Source organism: Achroia grisella, unplaced genomic scaffold (assembly GCF_030625045.1).
Source record: "Achroia grisella isolate CSIRO2021 unplaced genomic scaffold, CSIRO_AGI_Agris_v1 utg4223, whole genome shotgun sequence".
Taxonomy (NCBI): Eukaryota; Metazoa; Arthropoda; class Insecta; order Lepidoptera; family Pyralidae; genus Achroia; species Achroia grisella.
In genome coordinates, this window is record NW_026712852.1 from 327,487 (window position 1) to 345,020 (window position 17,534).

The 17,534-nt window shown below is 34.1% G+C and overlaps 1 protein-coding gene across 1 annotated transcript; it reads left to right on the top strand.

Moving 5' to 3' along the window:
- The first annotated feature begins 886 nt into the window (after window positions 1-886).
- Window positions 887-17,495, top strand: LOC131844881 (villin-like protein quail). Its single transcript, XM_059193862.1, has 16 exons — window positions 887-1,045; window positions 2,899-2,988; window positions 10,125-10,238; window positions 10,727-10,941; window positions 11,572-11,776; window positions 11,861-12,166; window positions 12,441-12,737; window positions 13,010-13,198; window positions 13,403-13,489; window positions 13,572-13,665; window positions 14,029-14,265; window positions 14,579-14,716; window positions 15,068-15,223; window positions 15,909-16,015; window positions 16,401-16,586; window positions 17,177-17,495. Exons 1-16 carry the CDS (start codon window positions 1,016-1,018, stop codon window positions 17,288-17,290), a joined length of 2,565 nt encoding a protein of 854 aa, XP_059049845.1. The 5' UTR covers window positions 887-1,015; the 3' UTR covers window positions 17,291-17,495.
- Window positions 17,496-17,534: the final 39 nt, after the last annotated feature.

Below are 17,534 nucleotides of genomic sequence, written 5' to 3' on the forward strand. Positions count from 1 at the left end.
TAAACATCAGTGCGCGTATCTAAGCTTATTATCTGTAAATAAAGTAAGAATTTTTATCAGAGATCACTATTAGAAAAGGTTTTTATTCTATACAACTAGGGGCTCTTAACCACCACATATAGAGAAGACCAGAAGCTCGAAATGCACTCTGACGCCCGTGCGTTGTGTGTGCGTGCAACGTTACATATGCGTTGTCATTCCGGGAAACGAAATGCACGACATATATATGTCGTGCATTTCGGTGCATTTTAAATGTGGTACATATGTTGGTGCATATGCACCACATTTAGAAACTCACTCTACTACACTCCCTTTTGAAAAATGTACAGATCTAACTTTTGAATTGTCATAAATTAGCCAAGTTAGTTAATTAACAATAATTTTTAATGTTTGAACGTTTCTGCTAAGTACCTAAAGATGTCACTAATAGAATATAAATAAAATGTATTCAATTAAAGTGTTTTCATTTATTATTTTTACAACTCAATGTTGTTGTAGGTACAGCAACTAGGTAGGTACCTACTTAGTTACACAATTTTGTCTAAATAGGCATCCGAATATATTTTTTTATGTGTTTTTACACTTCAGTACCTGGCGTGGTGGGTAGCTATGTAAGAACTATTAGTCGCTCGGATAACACATATTTGCTGATCATCCATTTTAAATCACTAATTGATGTCTCTAATTGAGCAGTTTGCTGCTGTGAGATGAAAATGCGATAGGTGGTTAGTGCCACGCCACCTATCAATCAGCACACAATACCGACTTTCGCGAGAATTAATTTATTCGTTGTTGTCTTATTAAAATATGTAAGCGCAAGAACCGTGAAACAATTTTCTTTTTTTCGCACCGTTCCGACCGGCCGGCGGTTAGTCCGTGGGGAGAACATGGACGTCTCGCTCGTCCCGTGGCTCTAGTTGTCGTGATTGCTGTTGATTTCTTGTGGCGTAGTGCGGGTGGGAGCGACCGCAGGCGCGGTGATGGAAACAGTCTGTCCCTGACCATCGCAACGAAAATGCATATCCTGGAAATAGGAGCCGACCATGTAAACATTCATTATGTGATTTTTTTATACAAACAGTGTTTAAATTATTAAAAGTGTCTTTGTTTTGTGATAAGTGCATGAAGCTTTTAGGCCTACTTGTTATTTCTTAATTTTTTAGCAAAGTACGTTAAGTACTTTGTGTCCATAGACATCTCTATTTTACCATTTCTGCCGCCAAGCAATCTTACTATGCAATATTTAAGGGTGAATATGGCAGTGAAATTACAGAGTATAGGTAAAAGCTTAGTAGTTACAATACTGCAATTTACAATAATAAAAACGTCTTAGGGTTAAACCTGGCGTCACGGTGTGTTTTATAATATACCTACATCGTGTTTATGGTAACGGTTACCACTTTACATCAGGTAGGCCAATTATATTTTGCATTGCAGGCGCATAACAAAACAAATTTTAACACACCATGTTAACATTATTAACATATTAGCTGTAATGAGTGAAAGTGAATAAATAACTGTGTTAATCTGTTTAAACATCTACAACGCATTAAATCACTCGTAGTTAATTAATCTTACACACATACAACCTACGACTTTGTACACCCCTACCCGCTCATTACAATTTGTATACCGACAATTAATAGCTTAGGTTTCTATGAAATAAAGTGTGTTAATCTTGGTTTAAACTGTCAATTCAAATAATGGTTTACATTATGTACACAACAAGGCATCTGTATGTACCTACTTACTATTCATAAAGCGCGATCGAAACCACTTTTCCTTTAATTAATAAACTATACCTAATGTATACTCTGAAATATATCGGGCTACCCTATCTGGGATTATAGTTGAGAAGGTATACGGTATTTTACCAGTTCATATAACTCCTGTTATTCTATGTAGGTATACGTAAATAAAATTATGCATTGTTGCCCATCTATTTACTACTTACAATTAGATGCATCATTACTGATGCGGAGAATAGGTCCATCCATCTATTCTTACTTAAGAATGTTAAATTTGAAGGCCGCCTTTTAACAAAATTAAATTGTCGCACCCAAACTTATTGTGGTAGTAGAATAGAATCTGCACAATCGGTCACTAGATCCATTATGTCTGTCTGACAGAATTAACTTTACGACCTTGGCGCACCCATAGGTACTTACTGAAAATCCCTATTCACATTACCTAAATTAAGGGCTTGGTCACTTATATACTATGTTCTTCAGTTCTATTCTGTCTGTATGATAGTATTTATGTATTTTATATAAATTAGTCCTGTGCAAATTAGGGAAACAAAAACCACAAAATAAGACAATCAGAACCAGACAGGTTTAATAATAATTTAAATCATAAAAACTAAAATAAATAAGTATATTATGAGCAAATTATAACGATTGTAAAAATCATCATTTTAATTCTTTCAGTTTTGTATAAAATATCGTTCACCTACACATTACGCTAATGTTTACACAATACACAAAAACACTCTGTCAAAATGAAATGGTACCTTTTGTAGGATCCAAGGTAGAAAAGCAAATCTTAGCAATTTTACCGCCCCGTTTCTACCAAAATACACATTATATTACCATGTGGTAGAAACACTGGATTATTTATGATGCATAACATTGCGTGTGTAAGTAATTTTAATTAATTGATATTTTTGGTTACAAACATTTAATATATGCATGTACATTTTACAATATACAAAATGCTTCTTATGTGTAATCGCGGTGGTAGAGTAATAGAGAGAATTACGGTAGAGACTAACTGCACCATACCGAAATTCAATTCTGTTTTTAAGCAAAAAATTACATCTCAGATTATATCTACTCTATGTAAAGTCCATTCGTCGTAAATACATATATATCATAATGTAACTTTTCACAATTTCAGGAAGATGAGAGCGGCAGCACCCGCGTTGCGGAAGCTGCTTTTCGCACTGTGCCGCGTGACCACACAACCTTCCTTGTCTGGAGGATTTCGGTAACGTCCACATATTAATACAAATTGTATTTTTTATAATAATATTCTATGGCGATACTTTAAATATACTTACTATAAATACTATTAGTTACTAGTGTTTTTTTCAAACTATTCTAATGCTATTGGCCGCATCTGGCCTTTATAGCTTCACCAAAACTTCACCATAACCCGCAGAAGAACTTGTGGAGCGGCTGCAGACCAATTCTTGCCTATTGGATTCGACTTTAGTCTGAGAGCACCACTAAGGGTTTTGAACTTCGGCTCAGGCCGTCGTAATTTCGATTACAGTTTAAATGGTATGGGGAAAGCTTACGGTAATTCGGATAAAAATATGTTTCCTAGCGCCCGATCGCAACGGTGCAATTATGATCCAGTTATCTATTTATTTTTAAATACTATACTGCTCGTAACATTCAAATAAATAAAAGTTGTTAAAAGAATATTAAAAATAAATTTATTCCATTTACTGTAATTCGTAACACTGGTAGTTATTTAGTAAAATAGGTAATTGATTAAGTTTTTACTAACTGTCACGGTTGATAAACTGTGACTATTGAATTGGAACGTCTAGACCGGTTCTTGTTCTTTGTTTGTTTAATAGACGGATTGATAGATCACATCTTAAGACGTTCTAGTTCGACAGTCGACCTACTCAATTTATAATCTCTAATGCTAATACCAACTTATTTGGCGGTTATTAAAATGAAACCACAAGAAGAATCTTGTCAAGTACCATAACAATAAGAACTCATTAACCATTGGACACTCATTAAAACTATTAACTATATAAAAACTACATAATTGTGATGGGGTATTGTATTAACCCATATAATATTAGTAACTCGAAGGTCCTGCCACCCGTTCTCATTGTTTGTTATTAATCAATCGATCAAGTATAATAAATTTGGAATTTTTTTTTCATATTTCCTATACTTTTCTATAGATGCCATAAAAATTTTCTCTAGAAAGAGTATTTGACACATAAAAAACTGTAAGTACAGTTTGTAAACTCTAAAAGTTATTACTCGATTTGCGTCTTGATGCAATTGTACTCAGTTAGATAACCACAAGCCGAGCAATAAAGAATAACGTCATAAATCTTTGTCAGTGAAAGCGACATTAAATGAAAACTGAGACACGTAAGTACCAACGATAATGTGCTCTAGGTTATTTTGCGTGTTAGGTCACTGAGGTTTGGCGGAATATGGTCACGCGACTACGCCGTTGAATTTGATATTTCACGAGCTAGCGATTAAGTCACAATTTAAAAAATTACATAAGGTATCCTTTGATTATATAATTTAAAGTGAGAATACGCACCAAGTATAAGTGAATGCTTTCCAAAAACGTCACACAAAACACTATCTTTTTCACTTGCTTTTTAAATTGTGTCTAGATACGTACCTACCTAGTAGTGTGTTGTGTAACTATTTAAATATATATAATAAGTATATTCAACCAAATAAATAAACCTACGTGTTGGCGACCGAAAACTCGCAGTAAACTCTTTTGATATTTCAATTATTGTTTTATTGCTTTACTATGTAGTTCGTAGCTACATACATAGTAATAATAATTTTACTAACCAAATCTGCGTATTTTCATCATTTAGACACCCATACAGTCCATTGATCCGTTACAATACGTAAGACCATTGTACGAATATGTACTTTTACATAGCAAAAATTTCAAATTTATAAAATGTATTCTCACTAAACAATCATTTATATTGAGGTAACCCTATTCACACACTCAAGAATGTAAAAGTGAGAAGTTCATCTGTATTTTTAGAAGTGTTGAAAGTAAATCACTTTTCGTGTACAATTAGATAGAATTTTAAAACTTTTACACATTGTTACATTATTAACTTTACAAATTGTATGCAGTGTGTATTGTAACAACACTCTATTTAAAGGATAATATACAAAACTATAGTTTAACTTAAAATATAGATGAGATAAACTGTTTCCTAAATGATACACGGTTTTATTAATTCGTAATTAATAATGGATGCAGCTTGACAATCCGTTAAAAATACCTTAATTTGAGGAAGCGGTGTCTACAAATCCGAGTTTCTAGAGATTTATATACAATGATAGTTCGTCATTTATTTAAGAAGGCTAGGCGGCTGTCTGATTATTGTTTTAAAAAATTTGAATTAATGGATGACTCCATAAGATATTGATGCGACTGTTATCTTTGACGTCTCATCTGTGAAGACTTCATTAACCGCCTAATACCTTCAAGCGAGTTTTCTTCATGTTTGCTACATTCAATTGTATAAATAAATTATGAAGGCGGTTATGCTGTGGAAGTGTAATATTATTTAGATTATAAAGAAGTTTTATGCAGCACAGTTTTAACAATTCTTTTTTATTTGACATCATTAAACGACTACTAGGTATTGTTTTTGTGGTCGCATTAGTCGGTATGTGGGAAAACATTTTGTTTACGATGACCTTTCACACGACCTCCTCAAATTGGCTTTTTCTATAAAACGAGAGTACCTACATAATTAAATTCTCATATTATGCCAAGCAAAACTATTTTATTACAAATACAGTCTAAACTGTAGTTACATATTATATAGAGCAACTTGTTTTATAAAATGTCTTAAATACCTATAGTAGGTACCTTTGTTACCACTAATAAAAAAAAAGAGCCAAGCTGAAGAAAGCATATTTACTATTACTACCTAGTAGGTACGAATATGTTATAATGCATAGCATCATAATATTTGAGTTAGTTAGAACTGCCATGTAGATATATCTTACATATATTGTAGATATAATCGTACATAGTAGATTTCTCCAAAGACCAAGTTGAAAAATAAGAAGAACTAAGTGATACTACATTGCGGCTCTGGTAGTCTAGCAGGTTACTTCCGTTGGTCGCAGGTTAGATTCTTCGCATGGTATATACATTTGTATGTGTATGATTGTTTATTGATATTATTTCATGAATATGATTGTTTGTATTGGTATAATTGTTTGTCAATTGTATCTATAATGCATATGGTATCTATAACACAAGCTTTGCATAGCGTGGGACTTGATGGAGCCCTGGGCATTAATTAATTAATATTAACTATTAATTAATTAATTTTCATCAAATGTTTTCTTTAATTTAGTTATATATAATTAAATATTTTTTAAAAACAAATTTTATTACTTTTCGAAAAACTAGCTACTAGCTTACCTAGCCGCCTGACTTCGTCTGCATCACACTTACTTGACATTAATCATTATATTTCGCCCAATTTGCATAATATCTTTTTAAGTTGTTTGCTATGTGTTATTCTGAAGAATAAGCTACATTGCTGTAAAATTTCTTCAAAATCCGTTCAGTATTTTTTGAATGAATGCTTAACAAACGACATCCACCAATATATCCATCCATATTCACAAACTTTCAAGTTTATAATATTAGTAAAATTATTCTATTACAAGTTTCTCGATTCCATTGAATAAATGACTGACATAAATGTATTGTAGCAGATATTTCGATAGACGATAACTCGGTTATAACGGTACGGCAGCTGTGATTCATTCTCCTAGATCTAATACCGCTACGTCTCGGGATGTAGCCGCCTACCGACCGAGATTGAACGATTTCCAATATGCATTATAATTACAGTATGCATTACAATATCTTCGCAACTATGCTATAATATAGTCTACAATTAACGTCATTGATAAATTACCTATCCTTTACCTGATTATTAATGTCATGAGTTTTATAACGATGCCCACCATGACATTATGCATTTATGTATATTAGACATCACGGCCAGTTCTCATACCGCTTCATAACATGTGATTTGTTAGAAAGTGAGGAGGTTTTAGAGGTTTTATTTAGCTGTTTTCTTCCTTGCACCTTTAGAGAGCTTTCTTTTTTTTTTGTCAACTATTAAGACATCTTCGATTTAACATTGAATATCAGTCTGTTTTATATGATACTTTATACCCTACTGCTCTGCATGGTTGTTGTAAGAGTAAATGGAATATTAAAATAAAAAAAGAATAATAAATCGTTATCCTAATTTCCAATTCAGAATGAGTAATTTTCAAGCAACAATACACGAGAAAAATAAAGAGTCTTTTGTATATAAATTAAGTAAACCGAATGGAATATATATGTCACAAAAACTAAATGATATTTTTTTATAAAACTAAATCGTATAATGTATAGGTACTACGTACTGGGTGTAGTAAACTCCTGACCAGACCAGCCACATTGCTGAAAAGATGAGAAATATTTTTACATATAAAAATTAATTAGTAAAATTCCTTGCGGGATTTTTTTTTTTATCATTTAAATACAATTTCTAATAATATGACGTTAGGTTAGGTTAGGTCCAGCAAGAGAGAGTCCGGTCAAAATTGGTACAGCCATTCCAGAGATTACAAAAAGGATGCAAAAACTGTTATATGCAAATGCATAACTAAATAGTTAAAAGCTGCTAATTTAATATTACGATAATTACAGGTACACTTTTCCATTTTATTTATTTGTATCGATCGATACACAATGATGACTATGTTCTTCGTTGGAATCCCTTGTTACAGAGATAGGATAATAAACTATACAATGCAACCAAACTGTTGAAAGCATCAATTACAAAAACAAATATCGTGATAAAATGTAATACATAACATCAAGCATTGTATGTGATGTCGACTAACTGCACATTGTGCAGCGGTGTGTTTGACCACCGAGCTACCACACGCCATTCTATCGCGCCACCGCCTGATTCGGTACGAGTCTGTTAAAGGTGGAATTAGACCAAGCAAACGAATGCACACTCATTACTTACGTTTATTTCTGATGCAATTTAATTTTTGCCGTTTTGACTTACCCTTGCTTGCTTGCTTGCTGTTTCATTTATATACGGTTCAAATGTTTAATAACAAATTTAAGAATGATATATTATAGTACCTACCCAATACTACCCATATCATATCTATGACATGGGTACTGTAATAAGTACATATTCGACCATTACCGTCTAAGACCTTAACTTTAATTGAACACTGTACTTTTACTTTCTTTTTTATAAGACGAATTTCAATGTTTTACGATTAAGAGAACAGACATTAATAATAATATAAATACTGTATATTTAATTATATGTATTTAGAACATTGAAACCTCTAAGAGTAAGCTGAATTCCTGACTTTTGTCTTCCAATGCTTGATAGTCTTAGCTTACGAACAAGATAGTTAATAGATCCAAGCCTAATCTTGGCGGCTTTTTCCTTTTACCACTATTTTTTTGTGCTCCTTATTAATTTAGTTTAACTCCTGCAGTATGCGTGCAAGCAATTGTAATAATTGTAGTACGCATGAATGGCTACAAAGCGCCGCCTCAGGCCAGAGATTGTTTCGCTGCATTCATATAACGTAAATTATTGACTTCCAAGAAACTAGTATTTAAGAAAATGACATTGAAATATGCATCTTTTATGTCGTGCAAACGCAGCGTAGGTGAAGCAAATGTAGCGGCTCTAATTCAGTAATTGATGCACTTTCTATTAATGAGAAATAAGAAATTACCATGAGGATAATCTAGTAATAAGAATTATTATGCGTGATACTAAATTATAGTCAACTAGCTGTGTCCACGGTTTCAACCGCATGAAATTTGTAGCCTATGTGTTATTCTGATATCTGATGTCTTATAACCTAACCAATATTACTGTAAATTTACATCAAAATCCGTTTTGTAATTTTTGCGTGAAAGAGTCCAACAAACATCACTCCATTCATCTAACCATCCATACTCACAAACTTTCGCGTTTCTAATATTAGTAAGGTTACTAAAGTCTATACATTGAAGATATAAGAGATAAGCACAAAGTTTGTTAAAATATTTGTCATTTTGTCTTTATTGTTGTTCCGAATACCACAGATACGAAGTCTCAAACACAGCGAGTATTTAAACAAAATAAAGCACCAAATAACCTAACGAAATAAAGAAACTGAAAATAACCCTAATATATATAAAATATAAAATACTAACACCCATTCAAATAATATACTAACACCCATTACAGATATTCTTTACGTTTAGTGTTCTTGAGGAGTATTGTATAATTCATGGTATATTAGTGAAATGGAGGTTACTAAAGTGTGTAGAAATTAACTGTATAAACAATAAATTGCTTTCTTCAAATTTTAGGTCTCACTATTTATTGAAGATATAATTAAGATACCTGAAGCAACAAAGGAACATTGTATCCTATTTGCAATGATGTTTCTGTGATTTGTTCAATCAATTACAATGACAGGATTAATAAAGCGCTTCTTGATATTGGAGACTGGCTTGATTGTCTACGAATTAATATACAAAAGACTAATTATGTGCAATTTGCTAATTATAAAATGACAAAGTCTCAAACACAGCTAAAGAAAATGCGGTCAAATTTTTATATTAAACAAAATAAAGCACTCAAATAATGCCTAACGCAAGTGAGAAAATATTACAGCATATCAAGAAACTGAAAATAACCTAATCTAATATATATAAAATATAATGTAATAAAATACTCAAAGAGAACAAAATTGAGAACCCAGTAAATAGTGCGCTATTTCATCAAATATAGAATAATGTACAGATACAACAAAATTCAAACTTTATGTCTTTTGAAATTTTTTAGTGTGGTTCTTGAGAGATGTTTTTATTGTAAATTTTAATGTGAGTTAAGAATTGGATAATATTAATATAATAGTTTGTAATAATATTACATATAATGACTAAATAATAATATAGATATATAACTTAAAATTGTATAATATATAATGTAATATGATCTGAAAGACTGAAACACAGCTGGCACACCACATTTCTGCAAAATAAAATCATTTCATTTCATTTCATTTTCCTTGTACTTAGTAATATTATACTAAATTATGACCAAACTGAAACACACTTTGTACTAAGACTTCAGAATTTTGTACAAAGTTTTCCTCCCTGATAACTAGAACTTTATCAAGTGTGTAAGTATGGAAGTTATTGCTACTTCTTAATCTTTAAAAAAATATATTTAGGAATGTTTGCCTCCCCTCTACTTAAATCCTGTTTTTAATTAAATATTTTATTTTTTTTATAATAAAGTATGAATTTGTTCTAAACAGGAGTCTGGCACGGAGATGCTACCACGTACACACTACGGCACCTTCTACGATGCTGAAGCATACCTCGTATACTCCTGTTCGCTGACGAACCAGCCTGCCGGACCTGACGTTATTGTAAGTATAAATACAGATTGCATTTATTAAAAAAATACCCTGGACTACTCACGCAACACTAACTAGACCCAAGTTAAGCAAAGCTCGTATTATAGGCACTAAACAACTAAACATACATAATATACATAGAAATAGGAATCGAAGCCGCGACCATCGGAAATAAGACTGTCGCTTGATCGATCGACCTTGAATCATTTGACCACCGATGTACTCAAATATAGGTAGAGACATTTAAATTTACATCAAGAAATGCGAATGCAGCTCTCCGATACTCTCAAGCATCTCTGTATATGATCACTAGGTAAAATAGAGGTATTGTACATATATTCATATGAGTTGAAAGATAAACAGCCATCGATTTCAATAATTCTAATAGTAGTAGTCACACAGTAGACTTATGACTATAAGGGTTTTATAAAGACTTGAGGTACACCACGGGTAATGTCCACTATTGGGAACAAATTAAATAAAACTTTTCTTCTCGCCAGCGTCGAGAAATCAAAGAAAAAGAAAACGGCAATGGCGAGTTTGCTGAACGTCATATCCACGCGTGGGCTGGAGAGAGAAGCGGGAACCTCGCAGCCTTAGCGCTCCGACGGGGCACTCAACTCGCAGCGCATCTAGGGGAACCTGTCGTTATACATCGGGAAGCATCTACAAAAGAGACACCTCGTCTACTATCTTACTTTCGCGATGGCATCAGGTGATTGAATCAATACATAATAATAATTGGGAAGAGTTTTTGTAGGCGTCGTCTGATGACATATCTATTTGTGATGTGGCCAGAAATGATTACCCACGGTAATAGTAAAATCAAAAAATATAAGCTTACCGCGTAGCACTCTAGACCCCAACCACAACCACGCAGTGTCCTTTAGTGATATTTAATTTAATTGTTGAATAAAAGCCCTCTAAGTAAAATACTGATGAGACAGCTTTCCGAACGAGTGGTAGATAAAAAACAAATTGTTATGACTATTCAAAAGTGCTTAAATTAAGTTTATTTGAATAAATGATTTTATATTCTATTCTATTCTATTCTATTCTATTCTATTATATTATATTCTATTCTATTGAACAAATAAAATATTCAAAATATACTCTTTATTGGAAATAAAAACACGGATCGCACTTTAAAATTTTTAATATCGGCAACAGATTGACTTAAATCTATCATACCTAGGTAGATTTACATAATGTGTGATTAAAATAATAATGGTCAGTGGAAATTCCCCAAACATCATACAGAGATATATATAAATTGGTTTAATTATTAATATAATTAATATCTAATTTAACAATCTAATTAGATAATAACTTTTATTTTTTCCAGGATTCTTCGAAGCGGTTCTGGCATTTTAAACGGTGGTGGCCGCTTATACCGTGTTCGTGGTCGCCGTCCGGTTCTACTTCAGCTGGAGCCAGTATCTTGGGCACATCTTTCGGCTGATGGAGTTTTTGTTCTTGATACATCAGCATTACTATTATTGTGGCTCGGCAGAGCAGCTAACTTAGTTGAGAAAATATTCGGAGCCAAGGTAAATTTATAATCTTAAAAGACAGAAATCAGTTGCTTAAACATACAAAAATGTTAATATTTTCCTTACTACGCTTTCATATAGATTGCATACCGTATGGCAAGAGGTGCGGAAAAGGGTATGACGGCTCGTCGTATAGCAATAGCTCATGATGGATATGAGCAGACACTGCCGCCTAGCGATCGCGCTCTTCTCGATAATCTGCTAGAATTGCGCGCTCGTTCCGTCCGTCCTGCGTCTCCACCCTCAGACCCACCAAGACCAGCTCGGTTATACAGAGCCACACAACCACCCAGAGTTTCTCCAATAACGATGCCTTCTCAGAGACCTGCTGCAAGATTGGAAGAGATTAGACGTGCTCCACTGCATAGAGAAGATCTGAACGACGATGTAAGTAGGTTTTTAATTTATTAATACAACATTAGGACTATTATGGATCCAGATCGGTATAAGTAGTCACAAGCATTGTCAACTCTCTCGTCATTGTAAACGCAACACTTAACATTTCGTTCGGGCGTGGTCCTATAGCTATTTCATTACTTGGTGATTTGTTACTTATGTATAAGTGAGGATGCTCTCAATTTCTAAATATTTTTATTTTTATTTCTAACTAAATATTTTATTTATTTATTTATTGAAAATACTTCTTTTGTATATAACATAGGGTGTGTACATCGTTGATAGCGGCAACAGAGGAGTATGGGCATGGGTGGGACCAAATACTACGAATTCTGCGGCGCGTGGTGCATTAGCAGCAGCAAGAGGGCTGGCTCGGGCAAAAAGACTCGTAGTGCCCGTGTCTGTGGTGACAGCAGGGCGGGAACCATTAGAGTTTGCTGCACTGTTCCGCGACTGGCGCTGGTGTGATGCTCGACGCGATAGCAGGCTGCGGGCTGCCCGTTCAGCTACTACCCGACTAGATGCTGTCAGTCTAGCTTCCAACTCATGGCTCGCGGCGGAGGTAATCTTATATTATTCATTATATATATTTCATTTCTAGATCTATTACGTTACTTTTCAAAAGAGGTTTATATTTTTGATCAATTTCTTTTTGATGGTATAAGCCATGTTCTATGAGGTATAGCTTTAGAAATAATTGAGCCTAATAATTGAGTTTCTAATGCCTCAGAGCATAAATATTTTAGTCTTGTTGTTTGGTCTATTAAATCACTCTGATTGAAATTAAACATGAAAAGACTAAATCGCTTAAGATAAAATCTACCTACGTACCAGGCTCAACTCCCAGACGACGGTTCCGGAGCTTTGAGAATGTGGCGCGTACGTCGAATTACAGAGGATGAGAGCTCTATGATGGAGGTTGAGCGTCCGCAAGCGGCAGTCTTCTACGACAGGGACTGTTACATTGCTCTTTATACATATCACGCACCTACTGGGGAACAGTCCATACTTTATTACTGGATGGTAAGTGTTCGAAATGTCAGAACTCAAATAATAATTAGCTAATGTTGTCATCCATATTGGCTTTGTAATAAATACTCTTACATTTGAATATACTTGTAAAACCTATACTAAATTACCAGCATGTTCATGACTCTAGATTTTTGGTTATTCGTTGACCAGTCAATCAATATCTTTCTTTATTATTATGTATATTTCTATTGATAGGGTGGCTCTTCACCAAATGATCTGAGGAATTTGGGCGCTAAAGAAGCCAAAGACCTCTACACAAAATTGGGGCGTCTTCCCGTTCAGGTAATAAATGCATTAAAATTGATTAGCGAGTAGCTGTAATTATCATTTTTATATATTTAAACCGGTCCATTATTATGAACAGGCATGGGTATATCAAGGCAAAGAACCAGCGCATTTCCTTCAAATATTCAAAGGACGGATGATCACTTACGTCGGCAGTGCTGCCGATTATGATCGTAAGTTCTTTAATTTTATTTATGTATGTATTTAGTTATGGTATTTATTTAATGTCACTACATACAATTCATCAAGCCTGATCTTGGCTTGTGGGTTTCGGTACTCTTGTATGACAGATTTGGATACAAAATGTATGAAAATTTTCTTATATGTTAGATATGAAAATACATAAGAATAAATTCTTAGCATATTTAATATAGTATAGAAGACTCTCACGCAGTCAATACTGAACAGATGACAGATGTCATGGATCCTTAAATTGGACGAGTACCTAGTCTCCTAGGTAATATCTAGCCGAAATATCTTGACCATAACGATACTCAACAATACCTAACTATATGCTCATATACTTACCTTGACAGCGAGTGGTCGTCGAGTTATGGCACCACCCAGGGCCCTCATCAGGGTGTCGGGGCAGTACGCGCGCGAGGCGCGGGGTGTGGAGGTGCGGGGCACGGGGCGGGTGGACGGCCGCGGGGCCTGCTTCATACTGCGGGAAAATGCACGGGTTTGGGTCTGGTGCGCAGCGAGTGCGACCGGCGATGAAAGAGAAGTCGCCAAGAATATGGCAGCTTCAGACCATGTTCTCGTCATGCAGGGTAAATAGTTTTTAATTGCGATGTTTTGAATTAATTTTAATCTATGTCGGTAAATATAGCTTTGGAATAACGATTATGAATGACCTTTTCCGAGGATCCATCCTTTTCTATGTTAGGTATACCAAGATATACCTAGAGTTTTCATTTCAAATTACGTAAAACAGTATATTTTTTGTATAAATTGTACTCTTAAATAAGTTTTTGTATTATATAATTGATTGTATGTACTATGGTAGATTATTACTTTAAAAAGATTTTTATTTTTGATTGTGTTTCTCTGTTAATATCTTACCTAAATTGTTATTTTTTTAAGGGAAAGAAAAACTTGATTTCTGGACTGCGTTAGGCGACCGTCGTCACTTACTGGTGGCATCTCCATTGAAGGAAGTAGAGCGACCATTACCTCCTCGTCTTTTCTATGTATCTCTGGGAGTACCAGGGCAATACACATGTAAGTTTATCTAATAAATTGATATGAATATTTTGATATAATATAAATTATGATATAAATATTGTATTAAACATCTACTTTTTAGGTATTTTTAAAAATACTGTAGCACTGTAAATTTTTGTTCTCACTTGTTACCAAGGAAATAACCCGATAATTGTTCTGCAAAAATTTTAATTATTTACACTGCACTACTTTGGTACCTTACCTTCTCTATAAATATCGACAAATACAACTTCCCTACCGCACATAATGTGCCTCTTCATACTCACTATATATGAAACTTATTAAGAAATGACACGTCGCGTAAGCCCTGATTTACATTACCGTGAAGATAACCCGATAATTGTGCAGTCGAGGAGATCATCTCGTTCAACCAGTACGAGCTGGTGCCGGAGATGGCGGGCGTGCTGGACGCACACCGAGCGGTGTTCGTGTGGCTCGGCGCGCACTGCTGCCCGCGCGCCAAGGACGACGCACGCGCGCTCGCTAACGCATACCTCGCACAAGGTAACTGGCTAATCTATACATATAAATAAAATTTGAGTGTCTGTTTGTAATCTTGAAATAATAGTTTTTTACTACATGCATATGAATATAAATACGGTATATACACCAAAATAACATTTTTTACAATATTTGTCTGTCTGTCTGTCGGTCTGTTCGTTCCGGCTAATCTCTGAACTGGCTGGACCGATTTTGACGGGACTTTTATTGGCAGGTAGCTGATGTAAAAAGGAATAACTTAGGCTACTTTTATTTTAGAAATATTCTATTAATTTACAAAAACAAATTCACGTCGCGGGTGGGTGCAGCTAACAGAAATATAATTTTGTTCTAACTAGTGGTCGAAAGACCATAATTAATTTAACATTCAGTAAGACTATAGACCAATCATATTAAAGACAATATCTCTTCTCAATTTGACTACAGACTTTAACAATAAACAAAAGATTATGTATGCGTGTGTTCTATTGTGACCAGGGAGGATGGAAAAGTAACGAGGACTGATTTCCCCATTGTTGAGATTGACGACGCGATTCCCCTTAAAATTCGTGGTAATTTTGTCACGGCATGTCGGTTGAGCTCGAAAATATATCGATTGAAACATTGTCGAAAGACATAATAATATATAAAACGAATTCCATGTTATATTAACATGAAACTTTATTAATACACTTTTGAATTATTTCAGATCCTGCAGCCCGTGACATGGAGACCCCTGTACTTATACTCAGTCAAGGCCGCGAACCACCACATTTCACTGGCTTCTTCCCTCACTGGAAACAATCTATGTGGAAGGTACCGACATAGTATTTTAAAGTTAAAATTGTTACCGTAGAGTGCTCAAGTACGCTAAGGTATAGACATACCGACTTCAACCTTGTCAAAATTTGTAGACTGAAACCTGATTTAATAAAAGAAATGAAAACTTTCCTATAAAAAAATATCAATGTCTAACTTTACAGTTTGTATTATGTATTTATAGAAATTAAACTATCATTTGTATATATACCACAAACGATTCTCAACGAGTCTCTAAGTTATTTTAACATTAATTTGATTTTCAAATCTATATTGATCTTATGGGTAATATACACATATCACAGAAGACTTACGCTTTCCCAACTTCTTAGTAATTTCAATAAATACTTCTCTTTTATGGAATATATTTTCGTTCCAACAGGGCCACAAGACGTTTAGCGCCATAATCAGCGCCTTAGAAGGCAAGGCAATTGTACAATGTGGTAACAGTGCACTGCAAAGTGGTAACACCGCGAACCGTTTCGACCAGTACGAGAAATACCCACTGACTGTGCTAAGAGGGCCGAAGGAACATCTACCAACTGATGTGGACCCATTAGCAAAGGAGGTACAAACACCATTTTCATGCTATCCAAACATTATTGGATCCCGACAAAATTAAGAAGTTAGAAAATATTTTGTATAGGAATCCCTAAGAGAAAAGTATTATAACAGATAACATAATATTACATAGTATTATGTATTAGTCTAATCCCAGTAGAAAATGGTTATTCTAAGTTATTTGACACTATCTGACCCGTGCAATTTTGTTTACGTCACTTTTTACTGACGCTCCGCTCCTATTATCTATCTTATCCTGGCTGGTTATCCTGCTTTTCAGAGTGCACTATATATTCAATTGTTAGGTTGATAAACAAACTGTTCACCTTTATAATATTATCATAATCCAATAACCGTGTTAAACCTTTTAATATGGTTTTAAATTAAATCTTAATTTTTCATTGTGTATTGTCCATTTGATTGACGAAAATTGGGTCCTGCTCGGGGACTAGAACATGCAACCTATTCATGTTATCATATCGTGGTGCAAAAGTCCTTTCGTAAAATTATATCAATCCTGATACCGATGTGAGCCTACTTGCATGTTTCATCATTGTACTAATAACGATGATATAGGTACTTATTTTTTTATTTCAGCTATACTTGACTCACGATGACTTTGTATCGACATTTAACGTGCCGTACAGCGAGTTTCGTTCTTTGCCCGCTTGGAAACAAAAGGATCTCAAGAAAGCTGTTGGTCTCTTTTGAAAAGAAATCGCGAAACATATCAAATAATTAGGTTATTTCGTTATAAATTCCAGCTGTTATATGTTATATAATGTTATAAATAAAAAAATAAAAATATAAGCTGTTTGAGTAGAAATGGAAATATTAATTTAGCATAGAATTTATATATTTGTATATATCAGGTATAGTAAAAGTAAGTACATTATATAAATATACAATGTTTAATATGCAGTGATAATAATTAACAACTTTTGAAATTTTCATT